Genomic DNA, 16,201 nt, shown 5'->3' with positions numbered 1-16,201 from the left:
CTTAAAAGCTCTCCAATACTAAGTGCCTCAATAACTTTTTCCTACTTATTTCTCCCTAATATATATTATGATGCCGGCCTAACAATATGAGAGTCTGTACTGTTCATGTGTATTCTCACAAAAGAGAGTTTCATACTAAGGAGAGGAAGAGAGCGGAAATTAAGGAGAAGCCTTTAGAGCTTGGATTCGGATTTTCAGGGAGCTAGGATTCTCTCTGTGAGGATCGTGTGAGGGAGAGATCTACGAATAATTGACACATGGATTGCATGCTTAGCATATATGCCATATATAGATAGTTACTTAGGTATGTAGATATTTTCAACAAGGGTCTCAACTTCTTTTCCATATGAGTTGAGCCCACAAATACGCTGCAATTAAATGTAGCAAAAGAATTATTGGGCAAAGCGCCTCGGCTTTTGCTTGTTCTACCAAAATTGTGTTGGTACACCCCTCACAAATTTCGTTTTTCCCTTTCTTTACAAAATTATGTTCTCTAAATAACATGTGTGTTTAAAGCCAAACAGGAAGATTTCTGTATTCAAATCCTATAACAGAGTAGATGTAATACATATTACATACGTATATGTGGAGAGAGAGAGAGAGAGAGAGAGAGAGAGAGAGAGAGAGAGAGAGAGAGAGAGAGAGAGAGAGAGAGAGAGAGAGAGTTAGTTAGTTAGTTAGTTAGTTGGGACATTTATCGGCTAGAAGTTGAATTTAGGTGAGGAGATGCTGAGGTGGATTGGATTGGGGGAGCAAGAGCTCAATCAAAATGCAACATGTAAAATGACTTGTGGCAGTTTCGTTGGTAAATTATTTTCCGCAGATTATGTAAAATATTTTTATTTATTTATTTAAATTTTGTACAATCAAACAGTAGAAAATAGGTAAAACGTTTACGGAAAAATATTTTATGTCGAAACAAGCGGAGCCAAAAGAGTTAAAAGTGTTTTTTGGGCTAAGCTCGGGACAAAGTATGCAGAGTGCGCCCTTATGGTAGCTACGTTCAGTTGGGTATGGGCCTTTCGGTTGGGCATTGTTCGAGTAATTCCAATGGATCTTGAGAGTGTTGCCCCACACAAAAAAAGGGCCCATCTCAGGCCCGCATCACTGGATCACGCGAGGATCCTTCTTGCAAAATGTTTTCCAAGCTACTCCATTGTCTAGGTTTCTGTTTGTAGGGGTGAAAAACGAGCCAAACGAGCCGAGCGGGTGATTATTCAAGCTTGGTTTAAAAACTTACGAGCTTAAGAAAATATGTTCGAGTTTAGCTTGTTTATGTGATGAGCCGATTTTAAACAAGTTTTGATCAAGCTAAACACGAGCCGATCTCGAGTACCTTGAATTTTTGTACATCTTCAATTAAACGAGCCGAGTAGTAACTTGTTTGGGCTTGGTTTGAAACCTTCACGAGCTTCAAAAAAATTATTCAAGCTTGATTTGTTTATGTAACAAATCAATCTTAAACAAGATAATAGATCGTGATTTTTAATGAACAAACACGAGCTCGAACTCAAGTTGCTTGGTTCGTTTAACAGCCATATCTGTTTGCAGTGGTTACACGCCTAATGTATTTTGACCCTTTTTCGTTATTCTTGTTCTACACTTCCATGAGAGAAAACAAAGAAAACTTAAGGGGTTTGTTTGGAAGTTGTGAAAAGGAAAAGAAAAGAAAAAAAAAGGAGAAATGTGAAGAAAATGTATTACTTTCTCTTGTTTGCTTGTAGAAAAAAAAAAAGGAAAATGAATTTCCTTTGTTTGGCTTCAAGAGGAAAATGGATAGAAATTAAAGATTTTCTTTACTAGATTTCTTCATATTTCTTTTTTTTTTTTTTCTTTTTTTCTCCATTTTCCTTAGGTTCCAATCAGGGGAAAAGGTAAAAGGATTATCCCAAAATAACAACAGCAAACGGATTGGACGGTTTTATTGGGTCTTTTTGTGGGCTTATTCAAAGGTTATGGTAAAAATTATGTTCACCGTATAGCGTGCAATATGATATCGGACTACATTCATCTCAAGAAGAAAAAAAGAGATTAGTATTATAGATCAAACTCAATATATCTAAAGATAAATGTGTCATGATAATGTGTTGGGTTTATTTATTTATTTATTTTTATTTTTATCAGTCTGAGTATGATAATGTGTTGGTTAAAAAAAAAAAAATTACGATTCACTAACATCCGATCTTAACATAAGTACTTGTTATTCTCGACAAATTTAAAAAGAGTCTGACTATTGGTACATCATTTGGTGTACACTCAACATACACCACATTGTGTGGGGGTGGGTAAATCCTACACAAATGATTGGAACTGTTTTAATTTGTTTAATATAATGGTTTTAGAACTCCCGTAAAAAAATCAGTTCAGTCTGATATCGATAAATGATTGATCAGTTATTTGCTCAATTCTCTGAGAATCTATCAAATTCTTAACGATATCCGACTAAGTTGATTTTTTTTAAGAGATCATTGAAAAAAATAATTTGAATAAATTGAGCGGTTCCAATCATTTATTTTTGGGGTTCCACACAACTCAATGTATATTTGGTGTACCTACACTTCTATTTGTGTTATGTATTTATTTGTGGAAAGGTTTGTGATTTTAGAGTATCTTCAGTTTTGACCCAAAATTTTATCTAAATTTGGGTAAAAATTTATTTTGAGTTTAGGCTAATTCCAATGGCAAAATGATATTTTACCCAAAATATATTATTTTTTAAGTATTCAATGGCAATAATGTAAATAATAGAAAAAAACAAATTTGATTTGGGGTAAAGAGTGACTGACTGCTGTGAAGAAAAAGAAAAAGAACTCGGCCTATCTCCATAACCATCCCAACTACCCAGTCTACCACTTACTACTACCCACAAAACTCTGATCCATATATTCTTATTTCTTTTCAATTTGTAGGAACTTGTTCCGGCGGCGACGGCCGTTTGTGTGTGTGTGTGAGAGAGAGAGAGAGAGAGAGAGAGAGAGAGTTACAGGTATCCAAGCTTGGGAAAGCCGACGCCATGCTCTCAGAATGACATGGAAGAAGCGGTTGAAAAGAGAAAAAAGCCATTGGAATATTGGAAAAAAAAAATAGGAAGAGACTTGGGTTGTCTCAAATTTGAGAAAAAAAAAAAAAACTCAAAATAGGAAAGAATTTGTGTCTAAGATTGGAGAGAATTTTTTTTTTTTTTTTGTAAGTTGTTGGGTCTTAAAATGGGGGGATGCTCTAAAAGTCTTCTTCAAAATTATCCCAAGGAGATAATCCCCTCGGATCAAATAGAAATCGTTCTCTCACTGGCCTAAAATAACACGTGTCCCCACCGAGTTTCCAAAGCTTCCACACCGTAACCTTCCCTGCACCCGCCCCACCCCCCCCTCCCTCGGCCGGCTCTCTCTCACTCTACAGACGAACCAAACTGCAAAGAGAGCGAGAAGTTAGCTCGCGATCAAAAAAAGGAAGAAACCATGACGGAGGCTTCGATAAGGCACAAGCCGGGCATGACGAGCGTGAAGGACATGCCGCTCCTCCAGGACGGCCCGCCCCCGGGTGGCTTCGCCCCGGTCCGGTTCGCCCGGCGGATCCCCAACAAGGGCCCCAGCGCCGTCGCCATTTTCCTCACCACCTTCGGCGTCTTCTCCTGGGGCATGTACCAGGTCGGCAAGGGCAACAAGATCCGACGGTCCGTATTTCATCCCACCCACATCTTCCCTTCGTAGCATTATTATGCAATAGGGATAAGAATGTGTTATTATTAGTATCTGATTGGAGTGCTTTGTTTCCTTGAAATTAGGGTGTTTTATTTGCACATCAGGATCTCTTGGACAGTTGGTTGTCAATTTGGGTGTTTTTAGTTCTATAGAATGAACCCTAGTGTTATTAAGTCTGTTTTTAGAGGGGTCGCAAGGAGTGGCATTGTGTAACCAAATCTATAGGGCATCCTGGGACCAACAATCCCTCCCTCACAATGAGGCTCACTTGACTCGAACCCGTGACTTCTTGGCTCTGATACCACTTGTCGGACTGTTTTTCTATCATCTCTTCTAAAACCAATTGGTGTTAGGGAGGGTTTCAATGAAGTCTTTTATGACATTCAACATTGCACCCGCAAGTCTGTTTTTAGGGCGGTCGAGGAGTGGCATTGTGTAACCAACCACGGGTGCACTTTCGGCCCAACACCTAGGAATGTGGGAAATGCTGCAGATTTTAACTGTGTTCGTATGTGTATCTGATAGAGTGCAGTAATTCCTTTAATTAGTGTCATTTATTTGGGTATCAGGATCGAGGCTCTTGGTTGTAACCTTTGGGTGCTTTTAGTTTTATAGAATGAACCCTAGAAATGTGGAAAATACCGCTGATTTCGACTGAATTGGTTTGGGTTTTTAGATTGTTGGCTCCTTCTGTATATAATTTGTATGTGGATTGTATTTATTTTCCATAAGCTTGCTACTTGTAGATGATGAAGCTTGTGGTGTGTGACCATTTTCAATTGTCCAAGTGTTGACTTAAGTTCGTTGCACTTTGATTGAAATTGAGCATTGGTTATTTGTTGCGTGCAATCGTGATGTTGATTTACAATATCAGGCTGAGTACAGCTTTGTAGAATGAAAGGGTTTCATTTCTCATTGTTTTGTTTAAAATCTAGCCAAATAATCTCGAAGTCAGTAAAACTTTTAGGTTTTGCTTGGCCTACCAAATTAACTATTGCAGCTATGTATATGTGGATTCATGTTAGTTGTTGATAGATGGCACTAGAATATGGAGAGTTGACGCCTCCTTCATACTACGAGGTGTCAGAGATGGCATACACAATTTGATTATGTGACCAAATGATGAATTGAGCCTACTGGTGTCTTCCATGGATGGTTTAGAAGAGTAAGCTCAATTTTCTCCACAGTAGCATTAGTAATACCTTATGAAGTCGCCACTTGTTTAGTTAATCTTCATGTTTGATTAACCATCTTGGGTGGTACCAGCAGTAAATGCATACTGGGAAAGTGGGAGAAGGATCATATGCTTTAATACGAAGTGACATTAAGACCTACACGAAGGAGTGATCATGTGGTCGTAGCATCTATCCATTTGTGCGGAGCTTTGGTTGCGTTAATTGGGCACACAACCACAAGATTGCGATTCACCAAAAGCTTTCCAAAAACCAAAATGAATAAGGATATGAGAATCAAACTTTACCTTCAGTCTGAAGGCGTGTTTATCATTCCACCTTTGTTTTCTCAGTCAGATTCAGTCCTCCAACTTTCCTTTTGATCTTCATGGCATGAGGCATCCTGGACTTTTGCTTGGATGAACTGTAGATCTCATGTTATCTTTTAGATCTAGAGATTCATGCTCTTTTTTTTTTTTTTTCACGAACTGATATAGAGATTGATACTCTCACTTGCTCACTTATTGTTTCCAATATTTTTCTCGCACTAGCTCTCAAGTGTTATGAATGTGGTGTTTTGCAGTATTTCATTATGATCGTTGATGAAAATAAGGTGAACCTAGAGCCCTGTTTATAGGTTCTTAGATTGAAAAAGTTATATGCAACAATGTATATTGTAAATGTTCAAGTCCATGATAAATACCTGAAAATTGTAAAACATCCCGATGCATGCTTATCTGATGAAGTCAGATAGTTTCGGATGCACTCATTTTCTCGTGTGTTTTCTCGATCAATTGGCCGTGGAACTGGTTATGTGGTCGCACAATCTAATCACACTGCAGTCTCTTCAGCCGGTACCTCTTGATCATGCATCCGAGTCAACTAATCATGCAACCGCACCATGAATGGTGTGGCCGTGTATTCTCATTAGACGAGAAAATTGGCTTTTAACCCCTAGGGATATAAAGGTCACTCTGAGGTCAATGTTGAAATTATTTGTGCACGAAACTAGTTCTAAGGTACTCATGAGATCCTGAATCTGTCCAAACTTGCAACTTAGCCTCCAGAAACTTTATGGAGCCAAAATGGGGTTTCTACATTGTTTCACTATGTTTTGTTTGAGAAAAATTGAAAACCAAACCGTCAATTCTAGTCTATGAATCCCCAACCTTTTTGGATGTCTCAAGATCACAATAGGAGACTCGAAGGAGCCAACTCCTCAACTGTCTAACTCACAAGAAATTCCTTTGGAGTTTGTCCAACCTTTTAGCGGCCAATCTGGGAATATACAACAGCCAGAGAATTTTGATTAGTGCGATTGTTTGCTTCTGCTCTCTTGCTCCTTTTTTGAGTTCCTTGGGTCAAAGGTCATTATGGTGATAATTTCTGCATGTGATTGCTAATTAATGATTGTCACTTTCCTCAGTTAGGCCTGCTGTTGTTGGTGTTGTTCATTCATGCAACTGCTCAACCCTTTTGTTGCTACCATAGCAATAGTCATAATCTGAGTGATATAAAGTGATAAACAGATAATAGGTATCGTGACTTTGTTTCCTCTGATGTTGTTTTGTCATGTTGTAGAGATAGTGAAATGAGAACCTGGTTAGTTTCTTTCCTCTGCTGTGTATTTTCTTTCATTGTCTCTAGTTATTGGGAAAAAATTCTAGTGATAAGGAAATACTTTTGGATTAATGATGCACTCTCTTATTATTTTATTTTGTGTATATGTAATAAAGTTATTGAAAAGGCATTAAGGGGATGCCACCCATGTAAATAAGAAGGCGAAGAACCAAAGGCGAAAAGCTGACAATATCACAATACCAAAAGTGGCCGAACAATGAATAGAGCTTGTACACCTCTCTAAATGCTGTAAATATCTAACATGTCAAGGAATTTATCAAGATGATGCACTCTCTTATGTTCCTCTTAAGTTGAAATCATGATTGATGTATTAATGAGGTCCATAGCTTTCTTATTTGGTTGGAATACTTTCTAGTGTCCTTCAGGTATTGTTTTCTTAATTTTGTATCTCATATGGCATTTAGGGAGATCAAGGAAGAAAAATACGCTGCACGCAGAGCTATACTGCCCATGCTTCAAGCTGAAGAGGATGAAAGGTAAGGTTCTTTTCCAGTGACCTCTGCCGTCCTACATATCTCCAACATTTCATTTTACTCTGTTAAGTTAAGAATTTACTTTCCTTCTGTTTTCTTTCTTTAGATTTGTTAAAGAGTGGAAGAAGTATCTTGAAGAAGAGGCCAGAATAATGAAGGATGTGCCAGGTTGGAAAGTAGGCGAGAATGTCTATAACTCTGGAAAATGGATGCCTCCCGCAACTGGTGAGCTCCGTCCTGATATATGGTAAGATGGTTATTTTGGCCACAATGGTGCTTTCTTAGCTGAAACACTGTCTGTTTCCCCTCTTGCATTTTTCTTGGTCACTGTGACATTGTCCTTCAAGGTGAATAAAAATGTATGTGATAACATTGTTCACATGTAGAGATATGATGAGATTTCTGTTAGTGATACCATTGGGTTCTTTTCTATTTACCTTAAAGTTTAGGACTATGGTCCTTGTTTGTGGCATATGTTACTGGACTAATGGGATGATAATCAATCTACCGCTACTATGGCATGATAAACCTTCTTTTGTACTTTGCTTTCTATTATAAAGATGCCAGGAGGTTTTCTGATGGGTTTTAGTTTTTGTTCGAACCTTGCTATTTCTCATCTTGGTAACAATGAGTCAAAATGCTGCTCGCATGTATCTTTGTGATTAAAATTTTTCGGGACAATTGGTGGTCTGAAGGCACGGTTCATGTTATTTTTGGTGTGTGCAATGCCTCTAGAATGGATATAATGGTGCAATGTCTTCGTTTAAAGCAAAATGGCAGAGGACATAGTACTTTGAAAACTCTATGGAAGTGTACTTTGTTTGCTGCATGTAGGGCGACTACTCACAATAGGGGATCCAATTTACAAGGTTGGCTCAAGTTCATGCTTTAGTTCAATTCCAATCAATCACTATCCGTCTCTGTCTCATGGTAGCCCACTGTTGTGATTGGAATACTAGTTTATATACTTCTATAATGGCCGAGTGGTATGGAAATCCTTGGCTGTTTTGGCATATGCTAAACTCCTTAAGTTGCGAATGTGCTTGGACTATGCCACCAACAAGAGGAATATTAGAGTTGAGTTTTGTTCACCCTCCACTTAAGAGGGTGAACATTCCTTTCTTCCTATTGGTTGAAATGGTGTGGACCTCACCACAAAGTGATGTCATGCTTACCAAAAAGTGTATTGCATGGTAAACATGACATCACTTTGTGGTGGGATTCACACCATTTAAACCAATAGGAAGAAAGGTAATGTTGAACAAAATTGCACTCGGAATATCATATATGGTGGCTGATTCCACTAAATCATTGGTACTGTCAGTATTCCGCTATGCCTTATGTTAGGAGATGGGACATCATGATGTTGGAAGGTCAATGACTGTAGTAGTTGTATAAACACAACAGCAAAGTGGCTAGGAGGGATTGATCATTTGAAAAGGAGTCAAATTTATAACCCTCCCTATTAGCCCTGAGTGTATTTTTATTTTCACCGGAAGAACAGTGTGGTTCAATTGGGTGGCACAAACTTGTTGGTGAAGCGTTCAACTCTTGACCACCACTGACTCCCTAACCCTCTTAACATATATTTTATCCCTGTATTGCATTTCCTGACAAGAATAAAGAACTGGGTGGCAACCCTATGTAGTTTGTCCATAATAGTGTCTACCAGTTGGAGAGTTTCACTGAAGCGGCAACTGAAGGCAATAAGCTGTCAGTCACACAATTAAAGGGTGGTTTCAAGCAGACCATCTGCTCATTCACCTGAAGGAGAAAGAAAACTGCTCCGTTCTCAACAGTCTCGCATCATCTGCTCATTCACTTGAAGGAGAAAGCAAAACTGCTTCATTCTCAACAGTCTTGCATCACCTGCTCGACTGTAGTTGAGCAAGCGTTAACCACTTGGCACCGCCTTGGTAGAGAATGCCAGGAATAGAGCTTTAGCAAGGAAGTCTCCAAAAAGTAATTAGTATTTCTTACATTATATGAAAGATGGTCGGACACAGGTTTATCAGGTTTAGGTCTCCGTCTGCTGTCGGAAAACGGAAGTGTACCTTTACTTTTGTTCCCCAAAACTGTGCCAGTTTTTTAAAGTAACATGCTAGCACACTGTCAGGCTCTGCAACCTTGATTTATTCGTTAGATTCTAGTTCTATTTCAGGAATTTCTTCTGACTCAATTCTCTTGGCTTCATCATCCGCAGTTCATTCTAACCGTAATCTCCGTTCTCCTTGCATTCTGGTCACTAGTCAAGCTCTTCAGTCCATTACATTCAGGAAACTTATTACTTTGAGACAATGCCCTCCCCTTATCGTAAATCATGTGCAACTTTTCCAAATCCTTCAAAGTCAAGTATTTTTGGTTTCAATCAGATTCAATAGTCAAGTTTCTTGAGGCCAGGAGACAGAATAGTCCAGATGGATTCGATAAGGTGATGGGGCGGAGTTTGTACTCATTCCAAGTTGCTTCGCGAGTGGAAGTTCCAGTGTTGTGTGGTTGCTAGGCTAGATGTTACTATATTCCCATACATAAGTTGGTGGAATTGTAAGAGAGTACCATGACAGCATCTGCGTGTGAAGCAGAACAGTTTTTCTTTTGTTTTGTTGCAGAGAGTAGATTTCATGGCAAGCAATTTTTTCCTCTTTATTTCCTGTACGAGAGAGAAGCTCTTTCTAGTATAATATTATCATCGCAGTTAATAACATGTGGAAGATCTTAGCTTCGGTCCTCACATAGGTGCGGTTCATCGCAGTTAATAACATGTGAAAGATCTTAGCTTCGGTCATGACATAGGTGCGACTGAGTGATACTTCCTGTCGGAGGTGATGAATATCATACATGCACTTCCATTTTGTGCACCGAAAAATAACATGGGAGAAAATGTCCACATTCAGTGTCAGGAAGACCTTTACTTGTAAGTCTAGTCCAAATGAAAACTTACAACCTCCAGGGGTTTGGCCAAGTGAGAATGAGAAATTAGAAAATCAACAAGTGCTTGTCTTTTATGAGCCTGCATGTTTGAATCCCGCGGAGGCCACCTTGGGGCTATTGGAGGGTTTGCTTGGTCGTTAACTTTAGGGTTTGGCTATTGGAGGGATTGCTTGGTCGTTAACTTTAGGGTTTCAGAATTAGATGATGTGCGCACAAGCTGGCCAATGTCCGGTTATCCAATAAAGAAAGAAAATAAATTGAAGATAACTTCTCTATAATGACTTTTGGCAAATTTTTTGTGATAATACCCCCTCTCAAATTCTCACATTGTATATATTATTTGCATTTTCTGGTTGATCGAAAAAAAAAAATCTCACCTCTCCTAAATTCTAACCCCTGAAAGGTTAAATTTTCGTACTTTTTCACTAAAATTTCCCAGACTTGCAAAATCTTCACACTTCTACAGTCCAATTGTCGGACTTCTAAAAAATTCTCAAACTTCTACAGGGGCAAAACAGTCAACAATGGGACAAAACGACCTAAACCAGTCAACGATGGGACAAAAAGATCTAAACCTACATGAAATAATTCGAATTCAATAGTCAAGTTTCTTTTAATGTGCTAATTTAATTATTCTAAGAAAATAAATTTTTGGTGATAAAAAAAGGGGTAAATTGTGAGGATTAGACAAGAAACGAAAATCGGTTTATGCTGTTTTACAAGGTCAGTTTTGTTTTATGTGGGGTTTATAGGGGAAAATAACCTTAGGAGGCGATTGTTGGGTGGTGAGCCAAAAAAGAAAAATAAAAAAGAGAGAATATTTGTATATGCGTGTCTAATTGCTTGGTGCATATGGGAAGAGAATCACGATATGCACCAAGCTGAAGTATCAATCTCGCTTCGATTGTCACCATTGCCTTCATCGCTATTGCTACTGTTGAAACTACAATACTGCCGCTCTATTTAAACCCAAGCGGAAGCCTTTGTTGCTCAATATCCATCATAGATTGGTTGTGGCCTTCAAAAATATAAAGGAATGGAGGGAGATCTTAGTCTCATTCCGAAAAATGGAACATGAAAAGGCAATAAACAACTATATGTGAATCTGAGCCGTTTGTTGTCCTTTCATGGATACTTTTCATGTGTCATACTAAACCCTTTTTAACTTGGTAAAACCTCACAACCTCACTTTTACATATAAAAGACTCCCCAATATATGTGATAAAGACTCCCAAACTAAAACCAAATTATATGGGAAAAAGTACAAAATTTTAGCTCATTTTTTGAATCAAGAAACTTTGCTTGAACCCCTAACATACACTGGAAGTGCCCTTGTAATCAGAGCCTTATTTGAAAGAAATAAACGTCGTCAAACTATCAAAAATATATAGTTCATTGAATCATTGATTTCTGCAACACGCACATCAATCTTTATTTAACTTATATTGGGAAATCAATCATAAGGTTATGACTCATGCATCAACCCTTGCGCGCGCATAAAAAAGAGAAAAGAAAAAGGAATCATGTCCAAAAGTTAAACTTCTCCCAAGTATGGTTATCATTACTGAGATAGAAACCATCTGGTCTTGCTTTCCAATAGCAATCGTAAAAACCGGATACGTTTGCGCAATAACCATTTATTCTCCTATCGTAAACCGCGAAACTTCTGGATTTGGAACCCCACTTAAAACCACAGAAGAAGAGAGTGGTTCCGACAAAGTTCGTCGTGAACGTCCAATTGAATTCTTGACCATTGTCGAGAAAGTGCGTTCCAAGATCGTTGTCTTTGGATTTACAATGAATCTGCAATGAAGTCAGGTCCTTTGGAACGCGACTGATGATATGAACCACAATATCTTTCCTCGCATAAGCGAGGTGAGATATTGTCAACAAGGCTAAAAACACGGAAACTGGAATTACTGGACTCATCATTTAATTGAAGAAGGTGGTAATTAAGAGTGATGTTTATATACACCTATTAGGGGCTCAAGCTCTAAAATTTTTGCCTTTCGTGAGGGTATTTTGGAGATGAATTAAAGATATTGTTGATGTTCAGAATCCATCTGGATCGGATTAGACCAAATTGTCTATATTAGGGTAATAGAGGATAATATGTAATTCTCCAATTGGTAAGTCTGGGTTAAATTGTATGCACCACATTTTATTGTATTTTTAAGAGTGATGTTTAAATTGTATTTTTTCTGGATTCGTAGGAGCGGAACTGCTCAATTATTCAGTTTTGTCCCTACGAAAAAAGACTTACCAATATCCGTTGGAGCTGATTTTTTACAGAGTCCCATAAAACATTATTTTAAAATTTATGACTATTTTTCTAAATTTTTGTGGGACCTGGAGTGGGCCCTACTAGCCGTGTAGTACAAATGCGCGATAAAACCATGCGGTAAGGCTAGACTTTTTGATTATTACTTTATTAGGATCCTTTTTAATTAATTATGTCATGATATGGAAATTCGATTAGTTTCCTAATATGATAATTACCAAATATAGAAAACATAATTTTTTCAGTGATAATTTTTTCATTTTGAGTTTGATTTACTTACTCTCCCTAATTACCTATTTCCCATAACTCCCACTCTACTCTCCAACTATTCCACTCTTTCTATATCTCTCTCCCACTGGGCCACTCCCTAACGTTTTCTCACTCACGATTATTTAAAAAGCAATATTATGAATTAACCAACAAATAAGGACAACTTTACAATCATTTTCACAATAAATTGAGGTATCTCATATTATCTATACTATATGTTAAAGCAATGCATGGTCTTTTAGGAGTAGTGCTATTGGTACTGACGGGGTCCGTACTGAAATCGTAGGGACGGCTGCGCCGGGTCGTCTCCGGCCATCGGACGGCCGATCCGAGCTGTCCAAAAATTATAAAAAAATGAAAACGAAGGGGCCACCGCGAGAATCAACGGCATTCGAGGTGTGTAGGGTGCTTGATCTGAGCACCCATTTTTTCTGTACATATACATTCGAGGTGTATATACATATATATAGAAAAGGGGTGCTCGGATCAAGCACCCTACACACCTCGGATGCCGTTGATTTTCGCAAGGCCTCCTCATTTTTTTTTATAGAATTTTTGGACGTACGGCTCGGATCGGCCGTCCCTACGATTTCGGTACCGACCCCGTCGGTACCAATATCATTTTTTGATAACAAATTGAAAATTATATTTGGTTGAAGCAATGCAATTATTGTACAATCTTTTCCTACAGTTTTTCCAAAATCGCTCTTATTGTGATTTAAATTGGCCAGTGCAAATGGAAAGTAGATTCAAATATCATTTTTTTTTTCCCTTTATACTTAAACTAATTAATCACTGAATAAGAACCATTTCAAGATAGCTATCCTCGAATGTATCTAAACGAACTTGGAAGTAATGACCTTTTTTTTTATTGGAATTTGGAAATAATGACTATACTATATATATATATATACATTCCTCAGGTCATTTATGGTCTTTTCAAGCTATTACTCCACTATTTTGTGGCGATGGCTTTCATATTCTTTTTTCAGTATTTGCACTTCCAATATCTCTCACATTATGAAGACCCGAATCGGTTAGTGTTTTCGTTCTCTAAAAACTTTTTTTATAATTTGACAAATGTTTTTTTTTTTTTTGTACATTTGTTTTATCTTTCAGATTGTCCGGGCCACATTTTGTTATATTAACCCGTATAAACTCATTCAAAACTATTCAAACGTTCTAAATTGACCCAAAAATTCAATCGAGGCACTTTTGTTCTTCAGGGAGAGTCCCATATCGGAAATTTCAGAGTAGAAGAAATGGAATATAAGGAAAGGCCCACCAGCTACTATTAACCAAAGGTTAATCTTTCGAGCCCTGTGGTTAGGCTAAATATTAACAGGTTAAGTGACACAAGTTGTTATAGTTGGTATATTAGAGCATCCGCAATGTAATAATTAAAATTGGATAACCAAAAGTTGCCACATCATCTTTTTAAACTACAAAAGTCTAAAAACTAATTTTTTTTACAATAATTTGAATACTCTGTATGAAAAAAAAGACATTTTTTTTAAAGAAAATAGTTTAGTGAATTTTTTTAAATAGTTTTTTTTCAAAAAGAAAACAGTTTTAAAAAAAAACAGTTTCTAACAGTTTTTGTGTAAAAACAAAAAGAGTTTTTTTTTTTTTGTAAATACTGTTTGTTTTTTCAAAGTAATTTTCTGGAAACGTTGTTGAGAGAGAGAGAGAGAGAGAGAGAGAGAGAGAGAGAGAGAGAGAGAGAGAGAGAGAGAGAGAGAGAGAGAGAGAGAGAGAGAGAGAGAGAGAGAGAGAGAGAGAGAGAGAGAGAGAGAGAGAGAGAGAGAGAAGGTTTGTATGTAATGATGGGTGCACTTGATTGAGAAAATATGGGGACCATTAGATTTGATTATTGGCAAAAGGTTGCTAGTTTCGATTATTCAAAAGCCAATATTTGATGAGTTGTTAAGAGGTTGCTAAGTTTGGTTATTACAATGTGAGCACTTTTTTGAACAAACATTGTTAACTTTAGTAACCTTTTGATTTTGATTATTACATTGTGAATGCTAGTCAAAAGTTGCCTCATCATTTTTTGGTTATCCATTGCTACATCATATTTTCAACTTGTAAAAATCTAAAAATTGTCACCATGTAAAACATTTTAAAAAAAAATAGTTTTCAAACTAATAAAAACAGGTTATTGGAAATAGAAAATAAATTTTTTGAAAACTTTTCGGAAAAAAATTAAAAATAAACATTTTTTTAAATAACATTTTTTGGAAAAAAAAAGACAGTTTTAAAAAAATAGTGTTTAATAAAAAACAATTTTTGAAAAACAGTTTTACTGTTTTTGCAAAAAAAAAAAATTTTCATTTAAATTTTTTTTTCTTAGAAACATTGTTGAGAGAGAGAGAGAGAGAGAGAGAGAGAGAGAGAGAGAGAGAGAGAGAGAGAGAGAGAAGATTGATAGGTGTATTTGATTAAAAAATGTGGAAACCACTAAATTAAGTTATTGATAAAATGTTATTAGTTTTGATTATTGAAAGAGAGAGAGAGAGAGAAGATTGATAGGTGTATTTGATTAAAAAATGTGGAAACCACTAAATTAAGTTATTGACAAAATGTTATTAGTTTTGATTATTGAAGGGCCAAAATTTGATGAGTTGCTAAGAGATTATTAAATTTGGTAGCACTTTTTTTTTGAGAAAACATTGCTAATTTTAACAACCTTAATTATTGTTTTAGTTATTCCACTGTGGATGCTCTAAGTGGGGAGATGGTGAGAACCCACCTCAGGGAGAGTCCCACATCTGGAATTTTAGAGATGATGAAATGGAATATAAGGAAAGATCCACCGGCTACTATTAATCCGAGATTTACTTTTTGAACCACGTGGTTAAGTTAAGGGTTATCAAGTTAGTTGACGCGAGTCATTATATATAATATGTGCATGCAAATCATACGTAACGAAAAAATTGGAATGTAGATAAGGCGATCGACTGGACTCGTCCGCCCTGTTGAAATAAACAGTAAGCTTGATTGGGTTTGTGGAATTGGCAGCCTTTGTGGACTTTGTGGAATGGATGAGGCTCAGCCGAATTCGTGGAATTGGCAGCCCACGCTTGAAGACTTGGCTCAGCCGAATTCGTGGAATTGGCAGCCCACGCTTGAAGACTTGGAAGCCTCGCATGGCTATGAACAATTGTATGAGTTCCTCTATAAAATACAGGTTGTATTGAGAGAGAAAGTGTGAGTGGAGTAAGAGAATAAGAGAGTTACAGAGAGAGAAATTCCTCCTCTTTGTATGTTATTTTCAGATTGAATGAGTTCAATATATGTGAGTGTGTTTGTGCAATTCTCTTGTGAGTTTCATACATTATAAGTGTGTGATCAATACTCCTCCACCCAACAAAGTGGTATCAGAGCCCCAGGCTCATCCGTAAAAAAAAAAAAATCTCTCACAAAAGAAAATACCTTCGGTATTCTACTGCTTGTGTAGCCCGCCCAGAAAGCAATTCACTCAAAATCATATTTTTGAGTTCAAGATCGTCTCAGCCACACCAGTCGGTCGCCATAAAATCCAGCAACAAAAACGAGCCGCCTCTTGTCCAGTCGAAACAACCACTGGGTTGAAGGCCAAAATTTCGAATTAATCGAAAACTTGTTTTGACACATAAACGAGTTCTTTGGACTCAGAAGTTCACCAGGGATTTTTCCGTCGCCGAAAAAATTCCGGTGTGGCCCTCACGCGCTGCTCGAAGAGCTGTTATC

General features: G+C 37.3%; 1 protein-coding gene across 1 annotated transcript; it reads left to right on the top strand.

Moving 5' to 3' along the window:
- The first annotated feature begins 3,234 nt into the window (after positions 1-3,234).
- Positions 3,235-7,566, top strand: LOC131300362 (NADH dehydrogenase [ubiquinone] 1 alpha subcomplex subunit 13-B). The gene is made up of 3 exons (XM_058326154.1): positions 3,235-3,673; positions 6,919-6,990; positions 7,094-7,566. Exons 1-3 carry the CDS (start codon positions 3,459-3,461, stop codon positions 7,236-7,238), a joined length of 432 nt encoding a protein of 143 aa, XP_058182137.1. The 5' UTR covers positions 3,235-3,458; the 3' UTR covers positions 7,239-7,566.
- The last annotated feature ends 8,635 nt before the right edge of the window (positions 7,567-16,201 follow it).

This window comes from Rhododendron vialii, chromosome 9a (genome assembly GCF_030253575.1).
Source record: "Rhododendron vialii isolate Sample 1 chromosome 9a, ASM3025357v1".
In the NCBI taxonomy this organism is placed as follows: Eukaryota; Viridiplantae; Streptophyta; class Magnoliopsida; order Ericales; family Ericaceae; genus Rhododendron; species Rhododendron vialii.
This window is presented reverse-complemented; position numbering and strand designations above follow the sequence as displayed.